Source organism: Chamaea fasciata, unplaced genomic scaffold, assembly GCF_029207755.1.
Source record: "Chamaea fasciata isolate MVZ Bird 193981 ecotype frontalis unplaced genomic scaffold, bChaFas1.0.hap1 SCAF_4, whole genome shotgun sequence".
NCBI classification, from domain to species: domain Eukaryota; kingdom Metazoa; phylum Chordata; class Aves; order Passeriformes; family Sylviidae; genus Chamaea; species Chamaea fasciata.
The window spans coordinates 52,029,183-52,048,270 of NW_027094089.1; the positions used below are offsets into that span (position 1 = coordinate 52,029,183).

General features: G+C 40.0%; 1 protein-coding gene across 1 annotated transcript in view; it reads right to left on the reverse strand.

Moving 5' to 3' along the window:
• Positions 1 to 8,645: 8,645 nt before the first annotated feature.
• The window catches only part of TRABD2A (TraB domain containing 2A), a 154,160-nt gene continuing 143,717 nt past the window's right edge, over positions 8,646 to 19,088 (reverse strand). Inside the window, exon 8 of the mRNA XM_066181556.1 lies at positions 8,646 to 8,898. Within this exon, the coding sequence (XP_066037653.1) occupies positions 8,799 to 8,898 (100 nt within the window). The 3' untranslated portion in view covers positions 8,646 to 8,798. The remainder of the gene's footprint in view (positions 8,899 to 19,088) is intronic.

Here is a 19,088-nt window from a genome sequence, read left to right on the forward strand (position 1 = left end):
AAGGATGCTATAAATCAGAAGAAAGTTAATGAAGAACAGGACTAATCTGGGATTTTAGACAATAAGAATGTCAAATGCTGAGAAATCCCCAAATACTGTGAAATCCCCACAGAAATAAATAAAGGCAGAACATTTAGGGTTTGAAGGCTGAAATGCCTTCTCTTTTGTGAGGCTCCTCTTGGCAGATTTTGGAACAAAAATTTAATACTCTGTTCAACACTTGGTGAGGTTACATCTGGGTTAACAGACTGGGCTGAGCAGTGATCCTTTGGCTGAAAGGCTTTCCAGAATTGTATACCCAGATTGGAATTAGATGCTGAAAAATGGTTTCTAGGACCTTTTTCTTTCTTTCTTTGCTTGATGACAAAGAGACTGAGGGGGAAAGGACATGAAACACACAAAACTCCAAGTTTCAATATAGGTAAGAAAGCATGTGCTCAGGATTCTGCCTCCTTTTCTTGTTGAAGAAGTTAGAGAATACAAAGGGCTCTGCACTGGCAAGAGTAGAATTGCATCTTGGGTTTATGTTTGATACTGCAGCTGTTAAAGCTAAACTCCATCGCAACTGCTTTCATTTCAGATGGCCTTCAGATCTCTGACTCCTTTTCAAGTCTGTTGAATCATACAGATAATTTACACCATTTTTCTCCTGTCCCAGTACGGGAGCAAGAGTCACTGTGTCTCAAGTACTTTCAAAAGGTGCTTAATCTTAACTTTCAGTAACAGAGAATTCAGTGTCCCCAATAAATTACTGGCATATTTATTACTCCTTGTTAATATCTAGCATATAAATGAATCTAGTAGTCTCAATCACTTGAAAAACCCACTTTTCACGTGACAAAGCAAAATATCAGGATTGTTAGCTGATTAAGTATGAGTAAAAAAAAAATCTTTATGGTGATAATCATGATCATAATTAGCAATCAAAGTCCTAATCGTGGCACAGTTATTTTAATACTGGGAATACCTTGATCACATCACAGACACAGTTTTGGAAAAGAAAGTTTATTAGTTCTTCAGCACATGGAGAATTTATTTTGTGAACAGAAGCCTCTCAGTTGTGACACAGGCTGTCAAGCACACTCCCCCTGTAGATTTTCACTAAATGGAAGAAAGCGATTAAGGCCTTCCCAAATAAAACATAGTTTTGACACAGACCAGGTAGACCTGTCTGACTGATAGAAAAAATGTGTTGAACTTAAAAAAAGAATAAGCAAATACAATTAGAATGCAAGAAAAAAAAAAAAAACCAACACCTGAATGCTAGTGAAAAACCATGCGTTCATGCATATTCTCATGGCAAGATCTAAAAAGAGATATTTTTGAAAAAAGGAGAAAATACAATGTGTTTGATTTTCAGAATAAGCTTAACTGATACAGACATTACGTCTTCTTGGATTTTTAAATCCATTTATGAGAGAAAACAGGATCTTAATTCCAGGCCAAGGACAGGAATATGGTACTGTGCCTTTAAGAGTATCTATTTCCTTATATTGATTTTTTTTGTTGTTGAATTAATTTGCATGGTTATACAACATATACAACATCCAGAAACAGGAAGTATACATCACATGGTACAGTGAGTTCTAATCAAAATAAATTTAAAGATAATATCTGTGACACTTAGCTTTCAGGCACATGACATTGCATTCCAAAATTTTCAAGCCATATTCATTATTAACATTCAATGATAGAACATAAAAATGGGAAGGCATCCTTAGAAATCTCAATAACCTTTTAACTGTCTACATCCCTCAAGGTTAAAGCTATATGTTTAGCTATTTTTGTCAACAAATAGCACTGGAGTTTTCTTTCCACAGAATTTTTATGTCAAAAAAAGGAATGAAAAGACCTTTTTCACTGAGAAAAAGGTATTAAAAGTGAAAGAAAAAGGGAAAAAAAGTTTCCTTATAATGCTTTGTGAAATTGTGGGGGAGAAAAAATAGTCTTGATGGTGTTTCAGGTAGAGATTTCTGAAATCTATGAAGCATTGTAGTAGGTCAGATTGTGAGAAAAAGGGGGAAGGGGTTTAAACTACAAAAGGAGAGTAAAATTAGATGTTGGAAATAAATTATTTACTGTGCAGGTGGTGAGACACTGGAACAGGTTTCCTAGAAAAGTTGTGGATGCTCTATCCCTGAAGGTGTTCAAGGCCTCTTTGGATGGTGCTCTGAGCAACCTGGCCTAGTGCAGGGGTGTTGGAACTAGATGATCTTTTAGGTCCCATCCAACCCAAACCATTCTGTGATTCTATGATTCTATGGTTCAATGATCCTATGTCAATACATACTGATGTAACCTTTCACTCAGCATCCTAGCAAAGGTTTAGATTTCATCTTTTGTGCATTCAAATGTTCACTTTCCAGCTAAAACAAATGAAGGTTCTGAACAGAAAAATGGCATTTCAAAGAAATCCTTATCTGTCAATGGCAGGTACCTGCTCTGGTTATGGAGAGCTGAATGTTTCACTTGCAGATCAGCTTCACAGTTCTCTGCAGTTCCAAATAAGTCTCTGGGACCAATGCAATAATTTGCATAGATGAGGATTTCCTGTGGCTGTGTGTTGTGTTTTAACTCCAGCCTGCAATCAAGCACCACACACAGCCATTCTCGGTCAATGTCCCACCAGTAGGATGGACTGGGCAGACAGCTGGAGGGTAAAAGCTGGAAAACTCACAGGTGGAGGACAATTCATGTGCACAGAGAATGCCGAAGCCACACACACAAGCAAAAAACCCCGAAGAACTCATTCAGCATTTCCCATGGGACGGGCAGCTGTTTACCATCTCCAGGACAGCAGGACCCCCTCGTGCCTCACAGTGACTTGGGAAGACAAATGCCATCACTCCAAATGTCCCCTCCCTCCTCCTTCTTGCATGCAGCTTGAAATACTCAGCAGGATCACACATGGTCTGGAATATTCCCTTGGCCATCTTGAGTCTCTCCCTGGCCTCCCATGTAGCCTCAACTTCGTCACCAGCTTGGCAGTAGGATGAAGCAGGCTTTGTGTCAGCCCTGCTCATCAGTAACAAAAATATCTCTATGTTATCAACCCTGTGTTCAGCACAAATCCAAAACACAGCACCATACCTGACACCATGAAAAAAACCAACCCTAGCCCATCCAAAAATAGCATATAGTGCTGTCATTATCCCAAGGACTTGTAGTCAAAAACATCCCATGAACCAATAGAATATCCTCAGGACACAGACACCGAAAAGAACATCAAAAAGTGAAAACAATCATTAAAATGTCACAGACAGGAAAAACCAACCAGAAGCATAGAATCCACTCAGCATAAAATATTGAAGTTCATGAAGGAAGAGATAAGATCAAAGCCACAGAGAACTCTAAAAATAAATGAACCAATATTATTCTGAATTTCATTTTAGTTAGAAATTATTATGATGAAAAACTTTCTTTAGTTTTTATGATCTTTTGAGAAGGCATATGATTACTCAGTAATTCATTTTTATTTGGGTAGCACTGTCAGTTTGATTTTATAAAGAATAATTACTCCTAAGCAAAAGCCAAGATTTTAAATTTTATAATCAATAGAAGACTGATGCATAATTAACCTTTACATCTCCATAGAGTCTTTCAGGCCATGAGGACTATCCAAAATCACAGGTGAGGGCCCCTTTCTCCTTTTATCTTGGGGAAATGAAAAGAAGACATCCTGAAATATGAACAACCAGCATCCATGTTTTGGAACTGTAGCAAACAAATGTATTCCCACTTAGGGCATTGGGTTTTCTTCAGTTGGTTTGGGTGTTTTTTTGTTGTTGTCATGGTTGGGGTTTTGTTTGGCTGTTGCATTGGTTTTTACTGCTGTTTTGGTTTGGTTTTAGTTTTGGATTTTTGGTGGGGTTTTTATAACCTGCTGAAAATCCTTGTGGTTTTTCCCAAGAAAAAAACAGGGAACAGAAAGACTATTGGTGACTTTTTTGACCATGACGCTTCAAACTGAGTATTTTACTAAATATAATTTCCCAGTTTTAAAACTGAACTTGGAAGTTCATAGCTGAGTCCAGCCTATTTGAAGCACACTTAAATTATCCACAGTGTGGTGATGACAGGTCCTTCTAGTACAGTGTGCAACTCAGAGGACCAACAATTTCTATGACCTGATTATGCCCTCCTAAATAGAAATTCATTTCTACAGCTTTGCAGCTAACAGTAGTTGAGGAATTAACAGGCCACATACTATGTATTGAGAAAACATGTTTATGGTTAACATGTTCATGTGAACATCTCCACATATGACCTGAGTATTTAAACAATGCATTTTCTCAGCGCTCTGAATGCCAAGATACCTCGACTTCACAAGGAAGTCAGAGTTGAAGCACAGGTTTTTTTGCCAGTTCAGAAAGTTTACAATTTTATAATTCTGTGCAACCAAATGTCAAAATTCCATTGCAAAATTATGTGATTCTTACATAGCACAGGCATACAATAATGAGCAGAAGGAAGTGGAAGTGACAAAATAGAATCATCTACATTAGTTATTGGGTGCAATTGAAGGTTAGGACTGTGCTAAATACATAATCTCAAGCAGTACCTCAACTCCAAACACAACATTTGACATGCCCTGTTTGTTAAAGTCCCTTGGGTATTCTTTGAAGATGTGTCCACTGAATACTACCACTCTAGCAAACCTCTCCACTAAATTCCTGCTGCTGCTGAATTGAAAATGAACATGCTCTGGGATTAAGTGTCCGAGCAGACTCCCCAAAAAGAGATCTAAGGTCAGCAGAAAAAACTGCCAGAGATTCAGGTTCTCAAGAGGAGTTTTTTTAAAGGAAGTAGCATTTGTGGTAATGAGGGGGACACCTAGAGACTCAGTTCTGTCTAATGATGTCCAGATGTCCTTGGCCTAAATTGGAATGCTGCTGCCAGAAACATTCTAGACCACACACCTGAGAAAATGGCATTAAGCATATGATATTTTAAGTGGAATGGGAAACAATAGCTCCAGAGAGATCAGACAGATAAGGGAATGACCCTATCTCAGAGACTGATGCAGTGCAATGACCTGGAAGGCTCAAGCTGTGGAGGTGCTGACTACCACAAGTTCCACAAGAACTATGCTTCAGCATATTCGCCCCACAGCCCAGAAGTCTTTGTCTTGAAGAATTGCAGCAGATTGCAGCCAGGTGTCCAGGAAAAAGACTTAACTAGCAGACTTTCCAGCCAGCTGTGTGAATTTTAGATTTTAAGTCCAAATTACTTTTGGAGAAAGGAATACACAGCAAATTTAGGCCAGCCTTTTCTTTAATATCTCTGTACAGGTCTCCTACTTAAAGCTGTGAAAGATCAGGTTCAGCATGTACCATCTAGGCTATCCTGAGGTGAATCTTGTACAAGGATTCCTAAAGGCTTCAGAGGATATGCTGCATTGGCCAACAGAGCAGAAACCTGATTGTTTAGAAAACCACTATAGATGTTCTCCATCTCTTCTGACATACTCAAAAAACCCCCCACAAAAACCAGCATTAGCTTTTCTGAGAGTTCTCTAGAGTTTTAAAAACAAGACTTAAAAGCATTGTCACAAAATCAGAATTGGATCACTTCTCCCTTTTTCATAGCTGGTTTTTTGTAATGGTTGCTCCCACTGAATAATATGCTTTTATACAACAATATAACAACCTCAGCTTTTGATATTTTGCTATTTGAGGGAGCTTTCAATACCAAAAAGCAGTCAGCTTTATACCATGGGCAAGATGGCCAAGTAAAAATTTGGGCTTTTGGAAAACTAAGGGTCGATGACAAACATCTGCAAAAAACTAAAGATTCCTATTGTCAGAATTAAGTGGTGAGAGAGAGAGAAAGGTGTTTGTAAGGGGAAGTGTATTTTTCACAGTTCCTGGGGATGCATAAAGACCAACTGACATAAAGACCAACTGATTTTTCAAATCTGGATAAGGCAAAAAATAAACCATACACGTGGTTCATGCTCTTCTTCCACGGCTGTGAAAACATGGAAATAGAGGCACTGTTTATGGTGAAAGAGCAAAAGGTGTGTCATTTTAGACAGATTTTGATGTAAAAATACTGTATAGTATTTTTTGTCATTCCCATGAACACAACAAAACAGCTTGGCTTTTATCTCATTGATCAACCATCAAGGAATAGTTCCAGCCTTTTGTAGCTCAGGGATCACATTTTCCACCATATTCTAGCTGCATCTTCTTAGCAAGATTTTTGCTCTCAGACAGGCTGTGGAGTTCTTCTCCACTGAGATAGGGTTTTCCAGGTGACACAACTGAAGTCTGTCTCATGGAGTTCCCTAACAGAAAAATGTGACAAAGGAAACAGGGAATTTGTCTGGTGGCAGAAACAGCCATTCAGGATTTAGTCTTCAACACAGAATTTTGCCACAGTCTTCACCACTTTTAACAGACAAGACAAATATTTTATTGCCCCTTCCCAGAAGTGAAACATATTAAAATCTTTACAGTAAGAATCCCTGGTGTCCTCCTACTGTTTTCCTCTGCATCAGAAGGAAATCCCAGCAGAGCCCCGTAGTATCTTGAGGCTGGATATAAAGTTATGGCAGATACCTGACACAGGAGTACTTAACCATTGCACAGTGAATATTTTAAGTGCAGGGCACATCCTGAATATTTAGCAGTGGTTCACTGTGCTTATAAAACATTGCACCCATCAAAGGAGGGACAAGCACCCTTGTCTAACATCAGAGTTTGTTTGTAACCAAGCTCAACACCAATATCACCAAGTATCTGTAAAACTTCCAAGGAATAAAGATGAAAGTGTCCTGATTTGAAAATCCAGTAAGAAAAAAAAATGTTTAGAAAGTGATGATCTGAAGTTAAATCTGTTTTTCACTTCAGCCATCGTTTATAGATGTTCTCTTGAGTTTATGAAATTGTCTCAGAAGTAAGGCTAGTGAATACTAGTGGTAGATGTCAGGGGATTATTCTCTCCACCACCTACAGAGAAGTAGAACACATATATTCTTTTCTGACTGCAGTGTAGGACTTGTGCACTGCTCTATTTGTACTTAGCATGGAGCAGGTAACTCAGAAAGAGGCTGCCATAGTGACACATGGTAAAACGCTATTGGGGATTGATCGCTCCTGATGGATGGATCCAGAGCTGCCTGATACAAACTGACTGACCAAAAAAACCCCCAAAATCGTTCTGCCTATACTCAAAGCAGAATTAGTTAGATTTTACTTTAGTGAAAAGGCTACAACTGTCAAGTTACTTTTGTTTACTGACTGAAGAAATGCTTACTGGAATACCAGTTAATTTGTTCCTGATCTGCACTATTTTAAGAAACACTTAACAGCACATTTGCTCTACACCGATTACCAACAGCATGGATGTAATGAAATACTGATAGTTTTATTGCTTACAAGCAGATTTGCTAAAGTAGCTTTGAGACTGAGGAGGTCTAGATACCAAAGCACAATCATATTTTGAGTGAAATGTGGACTCCTTTCCTTCATCAAGGGCATCTGGAGGGTGATTGACAGCTTTGAGTCAGGTGTCTGCAGTTAACACCTCAGCATCTAAATGCATATTGTCATTGTTTTGAGTCGTCTTCAAAACCTTTGCTTTTCCACAGACATAAACCAATAGTTCAAGCGCTTTGACTTCCATAAAATACGCTAGGACCCATTTATAGTTTTGTACAGAAATACTCATCCTGCATTTTCAACTTATGGACACCATGCAAACTCACCTTTCTAAAATTAACTTGGAACATTTGGTGATTCACTGCAAAGTAGAAGTTAAAGGATTTGTGTAATATGAAAGCAGTAGAGTGAACACTTCCTGCACTTGTTTTATGGACTGGGTGAAAGAACTCTTGGTGCATGATGGACATATAAGTTGCTAAGACAATTATTTCAAATTATAAGCAGCAGAAAGATTTGTGTAATAGCAGGGTAATAAAAAAATAACTTCCACTTTCTGTTTTGCTTTCCAGCTATTTCAGAGCCATCATAAGAGATGTCCTAAATATTCAGAGACATCTCTTAAAGGAAAAAAACCCAACAAACCCAAAACAATACACTTCAGGGCAATTTAGATTTTCACTACAATGTAATAAACATTTCTAACATAAGGATTTAATGAAAATTATTAACTGTGTGATTAAGGGTAGCTGAGAATAATGCAATCTAATAATTACTATTCACAAGGCTTTTCATCATGTTCTAAGCAGAAAACAATAAACTGTTTAGATTACATCTTTTCAAACATACTACAGAACAGAAACAAATTAAATACCCTCAGAATTATGGTCTAACCAGTATAGTATTCCTATAGGCAATCAGGGGCAAGCATTTTTGAGAAAAACATTACACAAGAGTGAGTGTATTGGTCTTCCTTATGTATCAAGTGCACAATATTAACTGCAATGCCTATTTGGAAACACAAAGCAGTATTTCTAAAAGGATTTGGAAGTCTTAAGTGATTAGAAAATCATCTCTACTGCTCAAATAAATTTTCCTGATGAGGTATCATAGCAACAATATGCAATTTTTATTCCACTAGGGAAAATACAATATTTCTGGTGAACAGCTTATATTTCACATTCCTTACATCTTACCATATTTTATTTTGTGAGAGAAAATTTTAACACATAACCTAAGATGAATAAATCTCACAGCGGATTATATGTTCACCCATAATAGGGGCCAGTGAAGAGATTTGCTTGCCTTGATTTACACTGATGTTTGAAGAGGGCTGGTGTTTGTCGCCATCCAGTCTCCGTGAACTTGGTGAGAATAGTTCCCCCTGCTTGTCTGAATCCAGTTCTGAGATTTTCAGTATTTACCACAAAATGTCCAGTGATTGCTCTGCCCCAGGATCCTGGTGCCCCTTCCTTGTTCCAATACAGTTGGTGGACCCATCAAACAGTAGCTTCTGCAAATGGAAGAAATGGGAAGAGCTCAACTAGAGAAGGAGTTGAACCGAGGTTAAACTCAATCTTCATCCACTTCATTTTTCTAAGAAACATTTTCTCAAGTGCAAGACCTTTTTTTTATTTTCTGATTAGGGAAACTGAGGAAATCCTGAAAGTAGGTGCTTAACCAGGGGAATTTACCACAACCTGGGATTCTGTCCTGCTGCTTTTCTGAGTTGTGATCTGTTGGTGACAAAGTGTTTCCTGCTGTGCCTGCAAGGGCAGCAAGGCAGCAGGAGACCACACAATGGTTTAGATGGTTTATCCCATCAGCCTGCTCTGACATCTCTCCGGATATGTGTTTTGCAACATGGGCAGCGTGGGGCACCTGGCAAGAGGCTGCTAATGCTGCAATTTGTCCCAGCAGAATGTTTTTTAGCATCAGTCTTAACAATGATTCAGATGTTTGGGGGTCTTATTTCTTTAAGTACTGGAGTTGTAACTCGCAAATATCTATGCTGTGTTGCACTTGTCTATACTTGGCAAAAGAACATTTTACCTTAAAAGGAAAAAAAAAATAGTGTTTTGCTTAATAATACATGTTTTACATTCACTAGTCAAAATGTCTTTGTGAAGGTATTCAAAGCACAAAAAAAAAAAAAATCATTGCTCAGTGATGCCTTATACAACAACTTCCATTGATTAACCATGATTTATGTCCAGGTTTTTTTCTCTTTTAAACACTCAAAATACAAAAATAAATAAATAAATAAATAAATAAATTTTTTAAAAAAATCTTGAGTATTAGAAGCTTCGACTTTTTATACTATAAGTTTAGGTACTATTTCATTAAGTAAGCTCAGGATCACCACAAGTGCACTTTTGTTAGGAGTAAGTTTATTGAAGAGAAAAGCCATTTTCAATCTTTTCAATCAATAATCTTCACAATATAGAACTGCAGCACCAAGAAGGATGAAAATGAACCTGCCATACCAGGAGGTTTGGACAAGATGGTTCTAACAAAGTACTTGCACAATTTAATCTTTGTTTTTTCCTGACCCCTGTGCTTTTGTACATGGCTGTAACACAAGGATTATTATAATTAGGGTCTTTATCTCTTTATGCTGCGGAGAGAAGAGAAAAAAGAAAACATAGGCATCCTTCAGAGAACTTTTCAGAATCTTCATCCTGTCTTTTCTTCCTTTTTCTTTGTTCATAGGAAAATTTTCTACGGAATATTTGGGATTGTGATCCTATTTACATGCTCACTCCAGAATTTAGTTATGGTATTCTGAACCAACTTTCCAGTCATGCACCAGCTTCCTCAGCTGTTTAGTAAAAGACTAGCTACACAGGAAAAAATGCATTTCCTAAATTTCATTCTCAGAAATATACTGTATATATTTTTAAACTGTGCACCATTCTAGTCCATTGAATTGCAGACTACCAATGCTATTGAAATTCACAATAGATACTTATAATCAGATTAAAGTGCTTATTAATACTTCAAGCTGATCGTTCTAAAGACAATTTTCACTGATTTTTACATAAAGAAGCTTATTCTTCTCAGTATGTTTCTAATTTGACCATATATATATATTACTAAACGAGACCTTAAACATGAGGAAATGAGTTAAAATTTTAATGATTTTACTTTACTATCGTAGTTCTAGATGTTATTAAATCCTTGTTGCAAGCCCAGAGGAATAAAGTTTATTAAATATTGTGTTATTTATATTCCCTATTTTCTATGGGAAGGGTTCTCCTTTATTTTGCTAGTACTTCACCTTATTGCTATAGAAGCCTAGTTTGTATAACTAATTTTAATTTTTGGACAAACACTGGAGCTTTTTTCCCCAAACAGAGTACTATGAGACCCATACATTGATTTGGTTCAAAAAATGCTTCTAAAAGCTGAAGTTGATACCATCTTCCCAAAAGGAGCGGAATGTGTTTTGCTGCCTAATGGATTTAGAATAGGAATTTAAATAATTACAAACCCAGTAGAAAGTGTTAGATAAAGGATAGAATTATGATGTACACGTCAGGTTATTCAGAATGATACAAGGTGAATGTAACAGTGTATCTAAAGTGAAGAGTGGTCATTATTAAATACAACAGGTATAGGAAGAAAGCATATAATCTATGATGATGAGCAGAAACAAAGAGATGAAATTATTTACCCAGGGGGTCTGTGGTACAATCAAGAATTATACATGATCACAGCAATACTACCCAAAAACCTTAAGCATTAACTAACATTTTTTTCCTTCTTGTTTATGCATCCATTAGTTTGTATTTAAGGTCTCAAAATTCTTATCCTGTGTGTTTCTAAGCATATAATATTACTTTGATTCAGCTGCTATAAATGTCTTGCTTAAGAAGATTTTAGAGGATTACTAGGGTCCCCGTAGGAAAAATGAACAAGATTTAACAAATATAACATTGAGAACTTGGATATGAACAGCTTCTTAGTATTCCTTCAAAGTGTTCCTTCATGAAATCAGAAACCGTAAAACCACTATCCCACAAGAAGTGATTGATGTGTACAAAGCCATGGATAACATATATGCCAGCATAGAACATAAAATATATAGATATTAAGGAGTTATTTATTAAAACTTGAGTTGATAGGAAATGGGCTGAAGAATCCAAGAATCCTCTGTTAGGCAAGAGAAGCCAGATCTAACAAGTAGCACAGCCATTTCTCATAATTTATGATTAACAAATTGTAATTGTTAAATCAAATTTGCCCTTCAATTTAAAAAGTATAATTAATTTTAAAAAACTATTTTAGAAATGTGTTTAAGAAAAACCTACAAACCTGAAACATTAGGCTGGCATTTCTGTGCATTCTAAGGAATTCTGCATCTACAGTCAAAAGAAGGCTTCAGTGTATTCTTTAAAGTCTTGGCAACTGCTGTGTACATGAGCAAAGTACATTCCTGTTGTAGAAACACATATATCTATATATATATGACATCTATATTAAAACATTTACTTGTGAATCAAATCGGTAAAATTAAGTGCTAGCCTATGTATGTCATCAAAATAAACCAAGTATTTTGCATGAAGTATCTGAAGATATACATGTTCACAATAAGAAAATATCTGTGGGAAGACATGGATGGCAAACTTTTTCATAGGTGGTGACACATCAGTATCAGCTTTTGATATCCTCAAGCTGAACCCTGAAATTGAGGGGTTTGTTCCCGTTTAACAACCCAGACGTGATCCTGGAATACTCGGTCTCGGCTATGGAAGACAATAAGAAGTTTGACAATCCATCACACACATCCCCCAACCGTTTTGCTGACAACACACAGACAACAAAAAATATTTAAAAATCCCAAGGTGCATTTCAAGTTTGAGCACTGAAAATTAAATCCCACAGCTAAAGTGAGCCAAATGAATCACATGAAAAGCAATCACTGAAAGGGAGAGGGTTTATTTATTGCTCTTCTTCTCTCTGACATGAAGAATGAATTAAATAAAACCATTAGGTCAGTTTATCTATTTGCAGATAATACTTAATATTGTTCAAATAATCTACAAGCAAGATTCATGATAGAATATTGCTAGGTAATGCCAAACCTGGGTCAAGAATGCCTCCCTGCAACTCTGCCTTCTCATCAGAAAGCTTTGCATGTTGGAAAGGAGGGACATCAGCAATAATTCACCATAGAAAATAACAGTTTTCTATATAAACACCTGTAAAGACTAGAACTGAATTTTAGTATATTGCTTAGATGCATTGAGTGAGCTTGATCCTAGATGAAGATTATTGCTTCTCTGTATCAAATAAAACAACTACTCACATTCACGGAGTACAAACTTAATACCTGAGAGTTAATAAATTTTTACTCAGATTGTCGGATAACTGAAATATTTTCATCCTGTCCTTGAAATATATGTACCTGATTCTGTATATTTGTCATGTTTCAATGTGCCAGGATGTAGTGGTTTGAAAGCAAAACAAATGAGAGGCTCTAAGTCAGAGATACAATTTAATAGGAAGAAAGAAAGAAAAAAAAGTCAAATAAAATAGATGCAATAATACAAAAGACCACTGACAGAGCCAGAATACAACCTGAGCAGGGTGATGGAAGCAGCCCTTTTGAGGTGGTCTTCCTGAAGCAGTGATCTCGTAGAAAGGTCTGGTAGCTCTGATTCTCTGAGAATCTAGTGGGTAAGGGCTGCTTGTACTGTCTCAAATCCCAGATTATATCCGGGTGGGAATGCTTGGTTCCTCCCGCTGGGCAGAGCATCTCACAATGGGATGATGAGTCATGCAGGGGGTCCTTGATGGCCCATTAAACAGAGATAGCTCCTGGAGGGAGTTATCTATGAGTCATGGGCAAAGCATTTGATGGGCCATTAACAGAAGATAATGGCCCAGAGAGAGGGGGCCTGGGAAAACACTGCCCCACCTGGATTCAACAGTTCATGAAGATGGTGATAGAATACTTTATGCACATCCTATACTACAACTCAGGACATAATCCACTCCTTATTCTATTACTATCTACATCATACCCAAATTAATACATTCTTACAGAGATATACATATACATACATAGATCTACATATAAACATACAGAATGAATCCTTACACACAGTTCTCACTTAAAATTAGGTCCCCCTGTGGTACACAACGGGTTTCTTCATCTTTCTGCATTACCCACCAAGTGTGACCAGGTCTTTGAGCAAAGACAATCCCATGGATGGGTCTGCCTTTGTCTGAGGTCTGAGGTGGGATTAATCTAAACAGTCTTTCTTAAAATGCCCTTCATGCGTACCACAGGGACTTTGTCTCCATCCACTGTGTGAAAGGGTTCAGACTGGGCAGGACTACTTTGATTGATAGACTCTTGGGTGTTGACCAACAAGGTGGCTTTGGCTAAGTTTATTTCCTAATTCTTGAAGGTCTTTCTGCCAAGTGCCTTCAGGGCAGTCTTTATTAGTCCATTGCACCGTTCAACTTTCCCGGCAGCTGGTGCGTGATAAGGATTGTGATATATCCATTCAATACCATGTTCTTTTGCCCAGATGTTTATAAGGCCATTCTTGAAATGGGTCTCATTGTCTGACTCAATTCTTTCAGGGGTTCCGTGTCTCCACAGGACTTGTTTTTCAAGGCCCAAGATGGTGTTCTGGGAAGTGATATGAGGCACAGGGTAGGTCTCTAACCATTCAGTGGTTGCTTCCGCCATGGTCAGCACGTAGCGCTTTTCTTGGTGGGTTTGGGGAAGGGTGATGTAGTCCATTTGCCAGGCTTCCCCATACCTGTACTTCAGTCATCGTCCACCATGTTGGACATGCTTGGCCTGCTTGATTGCAGCGCAGGTCTCACAGTTGTGGATGACCTGTGAGATGCTGTCCATAGTAAGGTCCACCCCTCAATCATGGGCTCATCAGTATGTCGCATCTCTTCCCTGATGACCAGAGGCATCATGTGCCCAATGAGCTAGGAATTCTCCGTTGTACTGCCAGTCTAGATTCACTTGTGATACTTTTACTTTGGCAGCTTTGTCTACTTGCTCATTGTTGCAATGCTCTTCATTAGCCTGGCTCTTAGGTAAATGCGCATCCACATGTCGAACTTTCATGGTCAGCCTCTCTACTTGGGCGGCGATGTTTTGCCAAATCTCAGCGGTCCAGATGGGTTTTCTTCTGCACTGTCAGTTGACTTTTTTCTATTGATTCAGCCATCTCCACAGAGCATTAGTTACCATCCATGAGTCAGTGTAGAGATAGAGCCTCAGCCACTTCTCTTGTTAAGCAATATCCAAAGCCAGCTGGATGGCTTTAAGCTCTGCAACCTGACTCAATCTACCTTGTCCCTTGGTAGCTTGTGCAACTCATCATGTGGGGCTCCACACTGTAGCTTTCTACTTCTGGTTAGTGCCTACAATTCAAGCAGGAGCCATTAGTGAACAGAGCATATCATCTTTCAGTCTCTGGTAGCTCATTATATGGTGGGGCTTCCTCGGCACATATTACTTTCTCTTTTTCTTCTTCAGACGATAATCTAAAAGTCTCACCTTCCAGCCAGCTTGTTATAATTTCTAGAATTCCAGGGCGATTTGTGTTTCCAATATGGGCGCACCGTGTAATGAGGGCAATCTATTTGCTCCATGTGGTGTCAGTGGCGTGATGCGTGGAAGGAACTTTTCTTTTGAACATCCACCCCAGCACCGGTAGTCAGGGTGCCAAAAGCAGCTGTGTTTCAGTGCCAATCACTTCTGAGATGGCTTGAACTTCTTCGTAGGCGGCCAAGATCTTCTCTGTGGGAGTGTAGCTGGCTTCAGACCCTTTGTAACTTCTGCTCCAGAATCTCAGTGCTTGGCCTCGAGTCTCCCCAGGTACTTTCTGCCGAAGGTTCCAGGACAAACCATTGTTCTTGGCTGTGGAGTAAAGCATATTCTTCATATTTGGTCTTGTCCTGACTGGGCCAAGGGCTACTGCATGAGCAATCTCTTGCTTGATCTGAAGAAAAGCTTGTTGGTGTTCAGGGCCCCAGTGGATATTGTTCTTCTTGCAGGTAACCAGGTAGAGAGGGCTTATGATCTGACTGTACTCAGGAATGTGCATCCTCTAAAAGCTTAAGGCACCTAGGAAAGCTTGTGTTTCCTTCTTGTTGGTAGGTGGGGACATGGCAGTGATGTTGTTGATTATCTCTGTGTGGATTTGGCGACGTCCATCTTGCCAATTGACTCTCAGGAACTGGATTTCTTGAGCCAGTCTCTTAACTTTACTTCGTTTAATGGCAAAACCCACTTTCAGCAGAATTTGGATAATCTTCTTTCCTTTCTCGAAGACCTCCTCTGGGGTGTTCCCCCACACGATGATTCATCGATGTACTGCAGATGTTCCGGAGCCTCATCCTTCTCCAGTGCAGCCTGGATTAGTCCATGGCAGATGGTGGGGCTGTGTTTCTACTCCTGGGGCAGTTGGTTCCAGGTGTACTGCACGCCCCTCCAGGTGAAAGCGAACTGAGGCCTGCACTCTGCTGCCAAAGGAATGGAGAAGAGTGCATTGGCAATATCGATGGTCGCATACCACTTTGCCGCTTTGGACTCCAGCTCATACTGAAGCTCTAACATGTTTGGCACAGCAGCGCTCAGTGGTGGCGTTGACTTCATTCCGACTACTGTAATCCACTGTCAGTCTCCATTCTCCACTGGACTTACGCACGGGCCATATAGGGCTGTTGAAAGGTGAATGAGCCTTACTGACCACCCCTTGGCTCTCCAGTTTACAAATCATCTCATGTAAGGGATTCACAGAGTCTCTGACAGTCCGGTGTTGCTGACGGTGAACTGTTGCTGTGGCAGTTGATACCTGTTGTTCTTCGACTCTCAGCAGTCCCACAGCAGAGGGGTCATCTGAGAGATCAGGCAAAGTATTCAACTGTCTGAGGTCTTCTTTCTCCACTGCGGCTATCCCAAAAGCCCAAGGATATTCTTTTGGGTCTTTGAAATATCCATTCCTGAGATAGTCTATGCCGAGGATGCATGGGGCCTCTGGGCCAGTCACGATGGGGTGTTTTTGCCACCCGTTCCTAGTTAAACTCATTTCAACTTCTAATACAGCCAGTTGCTGGCAACTTCTTGTCACCCCAGAAATAGAAATGGATTTTGTTCTTGCATACCTTGATGGCATCATGGTACATTGGGCCCTAGTGTCAACCAACGCCCTATATTTTTGTGGGTCAGATGTTCCAGGCCATTGGATCCACACAGTCTAGTAGATCTGATTGTCCCTTTCTTCTACCTGGCTAGAGGCAGGGCCCCCCTATTCCTGGTCATGGCATACATTGCTTTCTTTCTGTAAATATGTTTCTGAGGTCCCTTCAAGAGGATCAGTCATATCATCATTCCTGTACCGTCTGGAGTTCTGTGCACGAGAGACTGGAGCAACATTGATTCTAGATGGGCTCTTTGTGGTAGGTGTTTCTCTTTTCAGTTCACGTACCCGGGCTGCTAAGGAAGAGGTGGGTTTCCCATCCCACTTCCTCATGTCTTCTCCATGCTCCCGAAGAAAAGACCAGAGGCTACCTCATGGTGTGTATCCTCTCTCCCTGGCTGGGGAGTGCCTGCTCCTAATGGCAGAGACTCTCATCAGCTCTGGTGAGATATGGTAAATTTCTTCCTTAAGTTCTTTTTTCAGTTTCTGATGGCCTTCTTCAGTCAAGCTCCGGACCTGCTCAGCCAGTCTTGTTTCCACAGATGAGACATGGGTACTAACTGGGGCAGTGACAGTGTCCTTGTAAATTTTTAGTTTATTAGCCAAGACACCTACCCTGTCCTCACCTTCCCTCCATTGCAGTGTTGCCAGGTAACGTGAGTATATCTCGGGTCCAAGCCGTGCAAATCTCAACTACATCCGTGATGTGCACTGGACACCATCTGGGCTTTTAGGAAATCTCTCGTCTTCTGAAAAAATGATCTCCAACACAGCCAATTCCCTCAGGCATCGGATACCTTGTTCTATTGTGTTCCATTTTCCTTGGTGCACTTGGAGGTCTTCTTTACAAAGGTATCTATCCTTCACACTTGTCAGCAGTTGCTGCCAGAGGCTGAGAGGTTCTTGGGTTTTCCTGATACTCTGATCAATGACCACATCCCGGGACAGTGATCCCAGTTGCCTGGCCTCACTTCCATCCAGAATGGTGTCATTGGATGCAGCATCCCAGATGCGGAGCAGCCAGGTCAGGATGGACTCGTTGGTCTGGTGGGTGAATTCCCTTCGCAGGTCACGCAGCTCACCCAGAGATAGAGTGATGATTTCTGGCTCTGTCTCTTCTGCTGGGTGTGAAGGTCCTGCTGCACCCTCATCAGTCACTATGCGGACTGATTTGGTCCTTGATTTCTTCTTCTGAACGGGGGCAACTGCTACTGGTTTAGGCTGTTCCGGTTCAGTGATGGTTTGTGTGGAGATGCTGATGGCACCTTTGGTCCCTTTCTCCTCTGTGACAGTCTGCATAGATGTGGACACTGTTGCCTCACTTTTGGCTTCTTTCTCCTCCGTGATGATCTGTGTAGATGAGGACACTGTTGCCTTGCCTTTGGTTCCTTTCTCCTCTGTGACAGTCTGTGTAGATGCTGATGCTGTTGCTTTGCTTTTTTTTCTCTCTTCCTGTTCCTTCGGAACATGCTGTATCACACTAGGTAGCGTTTTGATTTTAAGCATGGTCTGGGCCGTGCAGAGAAGACAAAGCAGGACTAACAAGAACATCATGCTGTCCTTGGCATCCAGAGGGTACTCCAAATTTTCAAAAACTGCTGTATCATGCCTGAAAAGCTGGAAAAAAATCTTTCTTTACCCCTCCCCACAGGGGCTGGGTGAGATTGTTGGGGCCCCAGATGTAGCACCCTAGACTAGAACAAGAAAACAAAACTGGGTATATATTCCGAATGATGTTCATTGCCTCGGAGTTTATCAAGCAATGGACATAATAGACCAATAAAGCAATTTTAGTACCATACCCTGGTCTATGCAGGAGCATTAAGACTGGCAGATAGTACCCCATGTGTGGAAAAATATAGAGAGATATATAAAATATAAAAATATAGAGAGATAAGACACATGTAAGCATGTTGAGCATCACAGCGAACAGGTGTCTTTTTCAACACAAAATTGTAATTCTGACTTTTCTCAGTGCCTCGTTTCCCACGTTGGGCATCAAAAAATATGTAGTGGTTTGAAAGCAAAACAAAGGAGAGGCTCCAAGTCAGAGATACAATTGAATAGGAAGAAAAAAAAAAAAAAAAAGTAAAATAAAATAGATGCAGTAATACAAAAGACCACTGACAGAGTCAGAATACAACCTGAGCAGGGTGATGGAAGCAGCCCTTTTGAGGTGGTCTTCCTGAAGCAGTGATCTCGTAGAAAGGTCTGGTAGCTCTGGTCTTCTGGGAATCCAGTGGATAAGGGCTGCTTGTACTGTCTCAAATCCCAGATTATATCCAGGTGGGAATGCTTGGTTCCTCCCGCTGGGCAGAGCATCTCACAATGGGATGATGGGTCATGCAGGGGGTCCTTGATGGCCCATTAAACAGAGACAGCTCCTGGAGGGAATTATCTATGAGTCATGGGCAAGGCATTTGATGGGCCATTAATAGAAGATAATGGCCCAGAGGGAGGGGGTCTGGGAAAACCTGCCCCACCTTCATGAAGATGGTGATAGAATACTTTGTGCACATCC